Source organism: Camelina sativa, chromosome 16 (assembly GCF_000633955.1).
Source record: "Camelina sativa cultivar DH55 chromosome 16, Cs, whole genome shotgun sequence".
In the NCBI taxonomy this organism is placed as follows: Eukaryota; Viridiplantae; Streptophyta; class Magnoliopsida; order Brassicales; family Brassicaceae; genus Camelina; species Camelina sativa.
The window spans coordinates 4,210,967-4,223,679 of NC_025700.1; the positions used below are offsets into that span (position 1 = coordinate 4,210,967).

At 36.7% G+C, this 12,713-nt stretch overlaps 4 protein-coding genes and 1 pseudogene across 5 annotated transcripts; 4 read left to right on the forward strand and 1 right to left on the reverse strand.

Annotated features, from left to right (window-relative positions):
- Nucleotides 12-3,854, forward strand: LOC104753350 (methyltransferase-like protein 13). The gene is made up of 15 exons (XM_019237523.1): nucleotides 12-112; nucleotides 239-305; nucleotides 418-590; nucleotides 838-1,095; nucleotides 1,203-1,286; nucleotides 1,386-1,433; nucleotides 1,549-1,613; nucleotides 1,733-1,781; nucleotides 1,954-2,203; nucleotides 2,288-2,412; nucleotides 2,510-2,590; nucleotides 2,665-2,739; nucleotides 2,842-3,029; nucleotides 3,110-3,260; nucleotides 3,396-3,854. The coding sequence occupies exons 1-15, from the start codon at nucleotides 65-67 to the stop codon at nucleotides 3,597-3,599; spliced, it is 1,866 nt and encodes a 621-aa protein (XP_019093068.1). The 5' UTR covers nucleotides 12-64; the 3' UTR covers nucleotides 3,600-3,854.
- Nucleotides 5,007-7,185, forward strand: LOC104749696 (transcription factor bHLH113-like). Of its 2 annotated transcripts, none has more exons than XM_010471378.1 (6): nucleotides 5,007-5,391; nucleotides 6,179-6,294; nucleotides 6,407-6,472; nucleotides 6,554-6,619; nucleotides 6,711-6,755; nucleotides 6,838-7,185. In XM_010471378.1, exons 2-6 carry the CDS (start codon nucleotides 6,181-6,183, stop codon nucleotides 7,009-7,011), a joined length of 465 nt encoding a protein of 154 aa, XP_010469680.1. In that variant the 5' UTR covers nucleotides 5,007-5,391; nucleotides 6,179-6,180; the 3' UTR covers nucleotides 7,012-7,185. The 2 variants fall into 2 exon arrangements, with proteins under 2 accessions (XP_010469680.1, XP_010469681.1); XM_010471379.1 differs by having other exon boundaries at nucleotides 5,007-5,228.
- Nucleotides 7,418-8,645, forward strand: LOC104749697 (protein FAM136A). The gene is made up of 3 exons (XM_010471380.2): nucleotides 7,418-7,624; nucleotides 8,069-8,206; nucleotides 8,299-8,645. The coding sequence occupies exons 1-3, from the start codon at nucleotides 7,496-7,498 to the stop codon at nucleotides 8,476-8,478; spliced, it is 447 nt and encodes a 148-aa protein (XP_010469682.1). The 5' UTR covers nucleotides 7,418-7,495; the 3' UTR covers nucleotides 8,479-8,645.
- Nucleotides 9,124-10,172, forward strand: LOC104753351 (putative B3 domain-containing protein At2g18810). Its single transcript, XM_019237685.1, has 2 exons — nucleotides 9,124-9,567; nucleotides 9,726-10,172. Exons 1-2 carry the CDS (start codon nucleotides 9,124-9,126, stop codon nucleotides 10,170-10,172), a joined length of 891 nt encoding a protein of 296 aa, XP_019093230.1.
- The window catches only part of LOC104749699, a 2,822-nt pseudogene continuing 668 nt past the window's right edge, over nucleotides 10,560-12,713 (reverse strand).

The window sequence follows — 12,713 nt, forward strand, 5'->3', positions numbered from 1 at the left end:
TACTACTCAGTTGGCAGATGAATCTTTTGATACGGTGCTGGATAAAGGTGCTCTTGATGCTTTGATGGAACCAGAAGTTGGAACGAAGCTGGGAAGTCAATACTTATCAGAGGTCTTTCTTAGTGTACTTCTTTTCTTTAATTTGTGTTTTAGTTGGATGAGTGTTAGGATCAAACAATGAAAGTTATACGTGCTTTAAATGCTTGAACTTGATTCAGTTTTATCCTCTTTTTATCAGGCCAAACGTGTTCTGAAACCTGGGGGGAAGTTTATCTGTCTAACGCTGGCGGAGTCTCATGTCTTAGGTACTTCCTTCCAGCACCTTTGCTTCTGTTATCATAAGCTGAACTGTTTCATTGTTATCGTTTTCTTCATTGTATTGTCTCTGGTTAGTTTAAATTCTTTGTGTTTTTACAGCATTGCTCTTTTCAAAACTTCGTTTTGGTTGGAAGATGACTGTTCATTCAATCTCTCAAAAACGCTCGAATCTTAAGACGTTTATGGTGGTGGCTGAAAAGGAAAATTCTGTTTTACTGCACGATATAACCTCTTCTTTCGATCTTTTATCTATTGGTCGCAACGATAACCAGGTAATTCTTTTTTGAACATGAATATCAATATATCATCCAAATATACGAAATTTTTGTTTAGAGATGAGATGATTTCTTCCCGTTAGATATGACTACAACTCATTATAATCTTTGTAAATATATTCTTATATACACCTATTGTTAATTGAAACCACTGCTCACGTCATATATCGACTTTCCTAGCTCTTGAAAAATTCTTTTGTGCTCTTCTCCAATGTAATATATATGATTCTGAATGATATTGTAGGGTTCTGGTATGCGTGAAGCCCTCGAGAATGAGAACCAAATACGTAGAGACTGCAATAATGGCTCAGACTTATTGTACTCTCATGAAGATTTGAAACTTGGTATTAAAGGAAACTTGGCAGAGTTTACTGGAGGTCGCCGTATAAAATTTACTTTGGGTGGCCAAGGAAGCAATTTCAGTTATAGAGCTGTGCTTCTTGATGCTCAAAAGCAAACTGAGCCATTTGTGTATCATTGTGGTGTTTTTCTTGTCCCCAAGGTAAGCTTTTTCAACACCATAAATCCTTAAAATTTTAGTTCGCTAAAAGTGATGTGCATGTTTAGTTTGATTTTGTTTGAACTATTAAAAGGAGTGTTAAATTTCAGACTCGTGCTCATGAGTGGCTGTTCTGTTCAGAGGAAGGACAGTGGCAGGTTGTCGAGAGTTCTCAGGCCGCTCGTCTCATAATGGTAAGCTTTATATGGTAAAGCTTCTTTATATTCACCATGTTTTCTTCTTCATCTACTCGCGCATGAGAACATAAACAAATCTTTAATTCCTTGTGCAAGGTTTTTCTTGACAGTAGCCATATTGGCGCTACCATGGAGGATATCCAGGTACAGTCTGCATTTTTAGTTGTCAGATTCATTTTATTTTTTTAACTCCAATTGTCTGATTCATTATGCTGTTTACTTATTGATTAACTTTAGCTTGTAATTTGTTTCACCTCAGAATGATTTGTCTCCCATGGTGACACAACTAGCTCCTAGAAATGATGATGAAGAAGCTCGTATACCGTATGTTTATTGTTCTTATTTCTATATACTCTCCATATCGTGATGTAAGAATCCTAACTCATACTATTTTCCCCGTATATCGCTTGTTTATTTTTATCTGTATCGAATTGGTGCTACAGGTATATGATGGCAAGTGATGGGATCAAAAAGCGTGATACTGTCCATGAGGTATTATTACTAGTAATAGATATATGCAATTAATCACTTAAAAAGCTGTTATCTGTTGTGGCTTCATTTCTTGCTTTTTGCAGATCGTCATTGTTTCGTTATTGACTTATTGGTAAAATTTTAGTAGTTTTGGTGATCCTTTTTTGTTTCTTGCTATTCATTTTGATTGTAGGTTACATCTTCCTTGACTGGAAAAGTGGTCGTTGAAGATGTGGTTTATGAAAGCACTCCTAGTAATCCCGAAGGCGTATCTCCTTCTAGCGATTTGGCATTTCGGCGCCTAGTATTCAAAAGAACCGAGGGTTTGATACAATCTGAAGCTTTGCTTGTAGAGGATGGTGAGATTCTTGAACAACCTCAGAATGAAAAAACTAAAACTGTTTCCCAATCGAAACGAAAGGGAAATAAAAAACGAAACCAAGGTAATAATCTTACATCTTTGGGAGTTTTGATATAGACATTGCATGAACATGTCATGATCTTTGTTTTGCTTGTATCCATTTCAGAATCAAGCGGACCTCTTATGAAGGTCTCTCATGATTATTTGGCTAGCTCTTACCACACTGGAATTATTTCTGGATTCACATTGGTATCTTCCTACCTGAAGAACGCTGAATCGTGCGGAAAGATGGTAAGCATTATTGAGTCATGCCTCATTGTCTTCAGATTAAGTTCATGGTGCAACCGCTCTGACCTGTTTGTCTTTGAAATGTTCTGATGCTTATCAGGTTAAGACTGTTATAATTGGTCTTGGAGCAGGATTACTTCCCATGTTCCTCCATGGATGCTTGCCATTTTCCGATATTGAGGTAATTTTCCTTTAAAAGGATTGATCAAGCTGAGCATTTTCGATTGACACTTATAATGGTATCTCGTTAAATAGGCGGTTGAGCTTGACCCGGTAATGCTTAGTGTTGGCAACGATTACTTTGGTTTCACACAAACTGATCGCTTGAAGGTAGTTTCTTTCTCTTCAATTCTAAAGTGCTAATCTTTAGCATGTTTATATTTGATTCTCTTATCTCTACCATCACTAATCCTTTTCACATTCTTACATTAGGTGCATATTGCTGATGGGATCAAATTCATTAGAGATATAACAAACTATGAAACTCCTTCTGAGGAAACATCAAACACTGTGCCTAAACCACAATCGACTAGCTCAAACGGGGATTCCACAGCTTATAATGTCAAAGGCGGAACTTGTCCTGACATTCTGATTATAGATGTGGATTCTGCAGATTCAAGGTAAGGCCAAGTACTATTATTGCATTTTTATATGATTTTTTCCACATTAATTTGTTGACTTGTTTGATCTCTGTCTGCAGTGGCGGTTTAACCTGTCCTGCATCTGAGTTTATCGAAGAGACATTTCTTCTTTCGGTTAAACGCGCTCTCCCTCAGCACGGTCTTTTTGTAGTGAATTTGGTTTCAAGGTCACAATCCGTCAAAGATATGGTAGTATCAAGAATGAAAAAGGTAAAAAAAAATGTGATTCAATCAATCATTGTAAAATCTCTGCATATTTTCACAATCTGATCTGATACTGTGACACAACAACCAGGGTTTGGTCACGAGTTTGTAATTGATCTCTTTTGTTTCGTTTTGTTCAAGGTTTTTGATCACTTGTTCGGCCTGCAACTAGAAGAGGAAGATGATGTAAACGTGGTTCTCTTTGGGCTTTGCTCTGAAACCGTAATCAGCGAGAGCGATATTCCAGAATCTGCAGTAATACTGGAAGGGTTGCTCAAGTGCCAGAGATCGGAAACAAAGCAAAGCATCATAGACGCTACAAAGAAGCTGAAATGCTGGAAATAAAAACATTCTTTATTTATTTTGTTTTATGGTTTAAAAAGACGTATGCTATATATTTTTATCTCGGTTTATAACTTATAAGTTTTTGATTGAAAATTTTGAGATTAGATGATACACTCAATAGTTTCTTCCTTGCGCAAATGGAAGATGAAGCGTGTGGTTTTTTATAACTTAGAACTACACCAACTTTATGGAAGCATTCAATTTGGATGATAGTGATGTCGGAATGTGTAAGTTAATCATCGATGTCTTGATTAATTGCTGTATTTTCTTTTGGAAACTATCCGTAACCCTTGTTTCTAATTATAGATTCGAATGATCGTTGAATCCGTATTGATGCTAACAAAAGGGCTCGAACAGTGGAGAAGATTACCATTTAGCAAAATTAGTTTAGTTAATTAATATTAATATATTATGGTTGTAAGATAGTAAAAATAGGAAACAAAAGTACTTTTAAATTGGCCGATTTGGTAAGTACGTAATAAGACTGATTGTTTGAAAAACCCTAAAACAAAATCTGGTAGCACCGGAGACAAAGAAAAACACAAGTTTGTGACAAAAGGTAAGAAACAAGAGAAACAAATTCAGAAACCGCGTGGGTCCGGCGTGGAAGATAAAACTAATTGGACATTTGTAGTAACCATGTAGGTAAACCATTTCAACATTTGTAAATATTTTGAATGTATGTAATCAAGATATGTTTATCACAGTTTTATTTAGTTAGGTCTAACGGTTAATAATGTTATTGTTTGGTTTAGTATATTAGTGAGGAAAAAAATCAAAAACAAACGACAAGAGATTCCATTCATACAAATAAAATCATGTGAAACTGTGTATAATAGTTGAAAGTGGCTGTGTGAATTATGTATCTTCTGTACTCGGATATCAACCAAAAGAGTACAATGCATTAACCTCTCACGTAGAAAAATGCAAAAAAAAAAGTTGAAAAAGATGAGATAGATGCACACAGAATTGGTCAAAATCTTTTTGACAAAACCTCAAATAAATTTATTTAAAAAAAACAAAAAAAATGTCACTTTCGAAATAATTAGTTATATATATATATATATATTTATTTAAGATGAAAAATGTATGAAAGCGACTTCTATCTGAGACTGGTAAAAGGACTTCTCTCTCCATTGGTTGTACATTAGCTGTCATGTTTTAACATATTACTAAACTAAAACTTCCATGATTATTTGTAATTGGCTAATTAAAATTTACTGCATATATTTACTTTTTCTCCACAATAATCTCTTGTGGGAAATTATTGGTATTATTAGATTTTAGAATTATTATTGATATAGTTACTTTTTCGTTTTTCCTAATAAGTATTTTTTGTCTCACAAGAATATCAATATTTAATGAAACATTAAAGGAAAAACAAAATAAAGAAGACGACATATGAAAATGAAACGTAGTCACCTCTTCTCTTTTTCTCTTTGCTTTCTTCTCTCTACATAAAACTCCGTTTTTGTTTCTCTTTCTCTCACGACCCTTTTTAGTTACGACGACGTTTTAATCCAAAACGCAAACCTCTGGATTCGCGTCACCACCGTTGGAGCTCCGGCTATCATTTATGTCCTTCTTCAAGACCTGAAGACAAGAAAGAAAGAGAGAGTATATACGTAGGTACAGACTAGAGAGAAACCAAGATCCTCGTTTATGTGTTTCATCGTGTTTTGTGCCTTGGTTTAGAAACCAAAAAGTGTGACCAAGCTTTAGAACCAAGAGGTTTCAGAGTTTTGTCTAGTTCTTGTTGGTTATTTGCAAATGCTGAGTCCCTTCTCTCTCTGTAAGTTCTTTATTTCTTTCATTACTCTGTTTTTGTTCCACACTTTTGTTAAACTTTGCCTTAATGACAAACTAGTATCTTAAGTCTAAATCTTTAGCACATAAATAGCAACATAGATTGGAAAGCACTTTCTTTTGTTCTCTCAATCTCCTTGAGGGGTTTTCTATTGAAGTTCGCTTAGCTTTGAATCTTGTCTATAGGACGTTCTAATGGAGCCAACTCGACCCACAAAAAGTAACACCTTTAAATTATTAACCAATTCTACTCATTAAAATTGAGATAATTCCCTAGTTTCTTGAGTAAGCATATCATGCATTATAACAATTATATTTGTCTCCGTATGGAAGCAAAGTATGATATCATATTTTAATCATCTATGATTGTGCTACTAAACTTTACATAATACTTTAAGCTGGATAATAAACTCTTGACCATTATCTACTTTTGTTTGACCATTGGTCTAAATTTTCTAATCCAAAGTCGTATCTTCATCCAATGCATTGGTTGGTCCAAACCTAGATTTGCATCTCTTTTGTAGTTTACATCTAAATTTGATGTTAAAACCAAACCTCTGATTTGTTTCTCTGTCTGAAAAGTACATCAAGGCGTATATATTTGTCCTTGTGACACTGCAAAAGAACAAGTTGTTGAGTTGTCATCTTATGTTTTCTCTGCAACTTGCCATAAGAATAAGCTTTCATCACTACATATTCCTTTTAAGAGGCAGCAAATAAACTTGTTTCTTGTGTGAAAAAACCGATCTTTTTGTTATTGTTCGGATTACAAGGAATGGAATACTCTAGAGACTCGGCAGGGATGATGATGGAGAACAAGCGCAATGTATGCTCTCTTGAAGAAAACAGCATCAAACGCCACAAGTCCGGTCTCTCTTTGTCTTCCAAGGTCTTATGATAGTACTCCCAATCTTCAATATCAGAATTACTTATGGTCATAAAGCTCCCTGACATGGCTTGACCAGCATGCTAATGATCTTGAAACTTTGTGTTTAAAACAGGAGAGGAAGGACAAGTTGGGAGAACGTATTACAGCTCTTCAGCAACTAGTTTCCCCTTACGGAAAGGTACCATTTTGGTCTACAATGATCTCACTTACATGCTTCTTGGTCTTCTCTTGTCATGTTCAAGTCTCTATATCTCTGCAGACCGACACCGCATCAGTTCTTCTAGAGGGAATGCAATACATTCAGTTTCTTCAAGAACAAGTCAAGGTCTGCTCGCGTCTTCAACCAAAATCCATGTTTCAGTTCATTCGTCTCTTCTGATCCAACAGTGACTTCACTTAATTATTGTCTGTAACAGGTTCTAAGCGCTCCATATCTGCAAGCAACACCCACTAATACACAGGTGAGCAGAATCTGTGATCCCCTTTTTATTCAGATTCCTATTCAAAATCTATGCTCTGAAATTTGTTGGTGTTTGTAACTAGGAGGAGCTGGAAGAGTACAGCCTAAGAAGCAGAGGGTTATGTCTTGTTCCATTGGAGTATACATCAGGGGTTGCTCAAACCAATGGTGCTGATATATGGGCTCCTGTGAAGAAGACTCCAACATCGTCTACTCATGCTTTCAATCTCTCGTCTTCCAATTCTCCCTTTCGATGATTTCTGATAACATATAATTGATATATGGAGAGACCTTTGAAGTTGGCTCATTGTCACTGATAGCTGTTTCTGTTACTTTAATCCCCAACTCTGTGGTGGTTTCACATTTACTTGGACTTGCATAATTTGTCTACATTGGTTAACCATTGAATTCTAATGCACAAGTTTTAACTTTCTAAGAACATTTATCAAATTCTGAATTGAACATGTCAAAAGTGCAAAACCAAGAATTAACACAAGAACCAAGTTGTTTATGCAATTTCAAATTTTCAGTGACAGTTTTTAGATTTTTAATTTCTGTTCCCAACAATAACTTCCGGTTTAAATTGGTTTAGTTCAGGTTAAATAGCAGATTGGTTTACAGAAACCGAACCAACATTGTCAAACCCGTTTTATTTGGGGCTTTTGAAGTGCAGCTAAACCCTAAGCCCTAAAATCGAAATTTACGCTCATCGGAGAAGAAGAAGACAAAGGGAGAGAGACGATGGATCACATAGCTGCGGCGGAGGAGCAAATCGTAACGGAGAGACTAACCAGAAAACTTGAAGAAGTTAACGCAGCTGCTCAGACTCAGCTTTCTCCTATCCAAGATCACATCAATTTCACCCTCCAAGTAATATATATATTCGTCGCGAGCTCGTCACAATTTGAAATGTCGCATCCTTCATATGTTCTTTCTTATTTTTCAATGTTTAGCTTCTAAGTTCTAAATATGGAATCTTTATTTTGGTTTGATTCAATCTTCGTACTGAAAGCTGCAATGTAGAACTCATGTTTCTTGAAAAGTCCAAACTCTTTAGAATAACTCAATAGGAAAAGCTTATCTCGTGGTAGTTCCAAATTTGATGTAATTTGAGTTAGATATCTCACTAGGATCATGAAAATGTTCTATCTTTGTCTTTAAAGTCTATGGATCAGGCTCATGAAAATATCTGTGAATTGCTCTGTTTTGTCTTCAAAAGCATTAGTGTGTTAGTACACCTTTCTCTTAATTCTTGAGTTATATGATCCAGTGATTCGAATTAATAAACACCGACAACAACTTCATTGTTTGCAGCAAGCTTATTTCAAATGTGCATATGAGTGCTTTGACAGAAGAAGAAAGCAAGAAGAGATAAGTAACTGCGTCGAGCACTGCAGCGTTCCCGTTGTCAAATCTCAACAGCATTTCGAAAACGAAATGGCTCAGTTTCAGGTATCCCTGCAGAAAGATGACACGACATGTTTGTTGCGTATAAAGATGGATGATAGAGCTGATCTTTTTTTTAATTGAATGGGATGTTATAGGAAAGACTGAACAGATCACTGATGGTGTGTCAAGACAAATTTGAGACTACAAAGCTCCAGAAGATCAGGCCTGAAGCTGTTAGCGAGATGGAGAGTTGCGTCCTCAAATCCATTGAGGAAAATCTCAATACATTACCGCATATTGTGCAGAGAATGAAGACAGCATTTAACATGACTTAACTTAAAATCTCAAATCCTTCAAACAGAACGTTACTGGCCCATTGTTTGAATGTTGCAGTCTTTTTATTTACGACATTTGTTGTCTTTTTTTACTTTATAAACTTGTTTTACTTGTTCTTATATAAAGGCTACATTAGTTTAATAAATTTGGCTACTGGATTGAAACTGTCTTTTGTTTGTCTTCTTCGTCTCCCCCAGGTGAAACCTAAAAAACCTTATGTAAACCGCTCCTGTGTTTGCAATTGAGACAGAATCGTAGAGCCCATTGGTCATATAATCTTCTAGTCCAGAATTACGGTAGATTTTAGTGGAATTGAATTAGAAATAACCAATAGGAATACAAGATCCATATGGATTTGATAGAACTGAATAGTAGTTTTTAAAAAAAATAACCAATAGGAATACAAGATACATATGAATTTAAACAAAGAAAATAAAAAAGTATTTGGAATAGATATTATCTAAAATATATAGAGATTATCTTAACACGAAGAAAAAAAAGACTAAACAGAGAGATTTATATTCACACCTACGTCTTTTAGAGACAATCAGAGATTCAGATACTATCCTATATAAGTAGAAGACTAGATGACTCCTTTCTTTGCCGCTTTACTCTTTTCTTCTTGTATCATATTTTTGATAACGATGGAGAGAGTTGATGATGATCAACTCAAGCGTTTGCAGGGAGAGAAGAGGTCGTTTGATATTCTATCTCTAGCCATGGAGAGAATAATGGTTAAACCTTTTACCTATTATGGGGAAAAAGAAGAATCATCCACCGAAGCTGATCATGCTAGTGTGAAGGATAGCAAGAGAGAGATGGAAAGGATAACGATGAGCTCCTGCAGCTCAGGCAAACGACAGAAGATGATTCATGGGTGCGAAGACCATAAACAAAACCCTAATCATGATGCTTGTTCTACAAGTTTGTGCCATGTAGAGTCCAAGAGGTGTGGACAAGTGGTTACCAACAAAAAGGATAAAATAAGAGAGCCCGTTGAAGAGAGGGGGATGACACCTGAATGGCTGGTTAAAGTGATGAGAGAAGAGAATGGTACGGACGTGAAGATGATAAAGAAGAAGGACCTTGTATGTAGTGATCTCGACGAACATTATGCACGTCTCTTGATTCCCTGGAACGGCATAGTGGATATGGACTTTATGAACGCGGAGGAATGGGAAATGTAGACAAACATCACAGAAAAGAGGCTAAAATAGGATTGGATTTTACCTTGGTGGATTTGAAGGGTAAAAGATGGGGGCTTAACCTCAGGAGATGGGATATGGGGTCCAATTCCAACTACGTCTTGGCTTCAGGGTGGAACAAGGTCGCCGCCGAAAACGAGCTAGAGATAGGCCAGACGCTTCGGATTTGGTCCTTCCGCACCTTGGGGAACAAGGTTGTCGCCGGTGCGGACCGTACCCCAGACAAGCTCTTTATTGCTTTCGCTCCTCTGGATCCAGCTCCTGCTCCGGATCTGGTTAGGGTCCCAGCTCCATCTTCACCTCCGGCTCAAGCTGAGGCTCAAGAAGAGAGTGACAGAGTATTTCCAGTTCCATATAATAACTGGGAGGACCTAAATATATTGGCTGAAGTGTGCGAGAGGACGACTCATCTCGAGGCTTTACAAGAGGCAGATAGGAGGAGCTCACTGGTCCCCGTCACAAAGCTTGACCTCGAGCTCCGGTTGTAACTAGAAGATTCCGGCCAAATGAGCTCTGCTATGTGACCAATCTCTGTCTATAGTCGAATCTAACTCTTAACTCTATTTCTTTTGGTGTTTTTTTTTTGTTGGTGTCGTTTAGACTATGATTCCTTAATTTTCTGAATGGATGATGTTTAATTTTGGCAAGTTTTATTCCCTACTGCCTTTATTTCATACACTAAATACTAGTTTGAGTAAAAGCACTATTCATGTTTACATATAAGCTAAAGATCGTACACACACAAATTCAGTATAGTAGGAGAAAATATTTTGTTGGGTATTATTATAGACGATGTCAGAAACAGACAGAGACATCGATCTCATAGAATTCAGAAAAGAATATGTACATTTATATGTCTAAATAGCCAGCTTTAACTAAATTGGTATCTAAGGAGAAAGTGATGTTATGAGCCACGAGAAAAAGCCAAGCCGTGTTCTTCTGCTGAGCCTCTCTGAAGAATACTCAACTAGCATATTCCATAGGTCTCCTACAGTCATTTCTTGCAAAGCGACCCTTTCGATCACCTGAAAAGAGTATATAAATACACTTCTTTAAAAGGGGATTGTAAAAAGGGACCACAAGTGGTTTTAGTGAATTGTGAGTAAGATAGTAACCTGACTGAGATTTTGCAGGGCTTGAAGGCCAAAAGTGTAGTATGACAAGAAGGGTCTTCCCGACTAGAGAAGTAGATGATGGAGAGCGTTTTTCAAAAACTTAATGGTGATGATAACTGTGTTTTGCAAGATATGTTGATCAAAATGGAGAAGTGTACCTGTGAAATGGCAAGCCACTGAAGCATGACCTTTAGTTCTGGATCGCCTCCAAACACACCGCATCCCCAATTCCCTGTAGCTACACCAATCTTCTTCTCCTCATGATGATCGATACACCATACTTGAGAGCTTTCTACAATTTGGCTCGCCGAATCTGATGGTAGAGGAAGACGATCCACTTGATGTTTACATCGATGCAAGTATCCAGTGAAAGCCTTGTTAACTTCTCTATATATAGAAACAAAAAGATGAAACAGAGTGAAAACATGAAAAACTAGAGTGAAAGGCTAATAAATATTTTCTTTTTCATTACGGAAGGAGGCCATCCGGTTTGTATTGTCTCTTTCCTGGTTGACGGATGGCATCTATAGCTACAACTCTCCTTTTTCGCCTCATGAAACTATCCAACTCTTTCTTGTCTGTGTAATCGCCAACAAATTGGAACGAAGAGCCAAACCTAAACATGTTGACTTTCTTGTAATTAGAAACTACAATAAGCTTTAATTAGCATGTTCATTCAAATGTATTAGTAAAATATACCCGGAGTAAAGTGAAAATCTTTCAGCACCAACAATCTCAATTGCTTCATTTTCATCCATACGAGGCAAGAAGAGCATGCCAACAATAAGTTCCGGGTTCATCATGAACCTTATTTCTTCCTACATAGGATGACACATTTTCAACATGGTATAGTTTGTCGGTGTATCTTTCTAAAAAAGGAAGTAAGTGTCAAGTAACAATTTTAGACCTGAAGACATCCATTACGTAGAGTAAGACCACCAAAATATTCATCAGCAAAATCCACTTCAAGGGCTTCACCGGGTTGATCTTCTATTACTCCTGAGGTATGACGTATGAACCTAGCTCAAGAGCATACTCATGTTACATATGAAAGAAATGGATTAACATACAGTGAAGAAGATACTTAGTTGTGTTTCTAATTTCTATGTTACCTCAACAGAACAAAATATATGGGGTTATGGATTTGGCCCAATAATCAGCCGTAGGATATGAAACATAGCGAGGATTGTATTCCAATGGAAGAGTTTTCCTCTCAAAGGAAACAAAGCCTGTGGGGATACACTGACATATACTCTCAAAGTAATGGATAATGCACCTTATTTTGCTCTCTTGCTTCGTGCACTGACGCGTATGCAAAAACCTTATATATGAAAACACAAGAAGGATTTGTAACTCTGGCGAATATAGTTGTTTACTTGTAATTGTAAGGAGAAGAAACGGAGCTATACAGACGAAAACAGTTCATCGAAGTTGATTCCTTGAGGATTCTTTACGCGACGGTCAACTTCAGGGAACAAACAAAAGAATGAACATGCAAGAAGAGCTGCAATTAACTCCTTCAGAAAGAAGGCATAGAAGAGATGAACGAAGAAGCTTGGTTGCAAAAATTAAGCACCTAAAAAGTACTAGCTAGAAAGTTACTATATATAACAACTTATTCATTCAATACCTGGCTAAGAAACACAATGCCAGCTTCTTGAGGGCCTAATAAACGAAGCCCGGACATTACTCCATCAAGAACATGGTCTGCCTTCTGATAGTGCATTTCTAACAGGGAAGGTAACTTGAGAAGTAATCAAGTAATCCACACAATCCAGGAACCACCTCACCGAGAAATTTTGCTGACTCTTCTTTAGAAATTTTCTACATCACAACAAAACAAATTCTAATGAGTACTTTATGTTGATATGTTCCATGCCAAATGTTCGAATATAAAAAAAAAAAAAAAAAAAA

Bases quoted from the DNA above. Each gene is read 5' to 3' on its own strand.
- LOC104753350 (XM_019237523.1), top strand. From the start codon at position 65: ATGGAACCAGAAGTTGGAACGAAGCTGGGAAGTCAATACTTATCAGAG. The intron at 1,782-1,953 runs GTATTATTACTA...TTTTGATTGTAG, and splicing joins AGCGTGATACTGTCCATGAG to GTTACATCTTCCTTGACTGG. The intron at 2,413-2,509 runs GTAAGCATTATT...GATGCTTATCAG, and splicing joins CTGAATCGTGCGGAAAGATG to GTTAAGACTGTTATAATTGG.
- LOC104749696 (XM_010471378.1), top strand. From the start codon at position 6,181: ATGGAATACTCTAGAGACTCGGCAGGGATGATGATGGAGAACAAGCGC. The intron at 6,295-6,406 runs GTCTTATGATAG...TGTTTAAAACAG, and splicing joins GTCTCTCTTTGTCTTCCAAG to GAGAGGAAGGACAAGTTGGG. The intron at 6,620-6,710 runs GTCTGCTCGCGT...TGTCTGTAACAG, and splicing joins TTCTTCAAGAACAAGTCAAG to GTTCTAAGCGCTCCATATCT.
- LOC104749697 (XM_010471380.2), top strand. From the start codon at position 7,496: ATGGATCACATAGCTGCGGCGGAGGAGCAAATCGTAACGGAGAGACTA. The intron at 7,625-8,068 runs GTAATATATATA...CATTGTTTGCAG, and splicing joins ACATCAATTTCACCCTCCAA to CAAGCTTATTTCAAATGTGC. The intron at 8,207-8,298 runs GTATCCCTGCAG...GGGATGTTATAG, and splicing joins ACGAAATGGCTCAGTTTCAG to GAAAGACTGAACAGATCACT.
- LOC104753351 (XM_019237685.1), top strand. From the start codon at position 9,124: ATGGAGAGAGTTGATGATGATCAACTCAAGCGTTTGCAGGGAGAGAAG. The intron at 9,568-9,725 runs GTATGTAGTGAT...GTGGATTTGAAG, and splicing joins TGATAAAGAAGAAGGACCTT to GGTAAAAGATGGGGGCTTAA.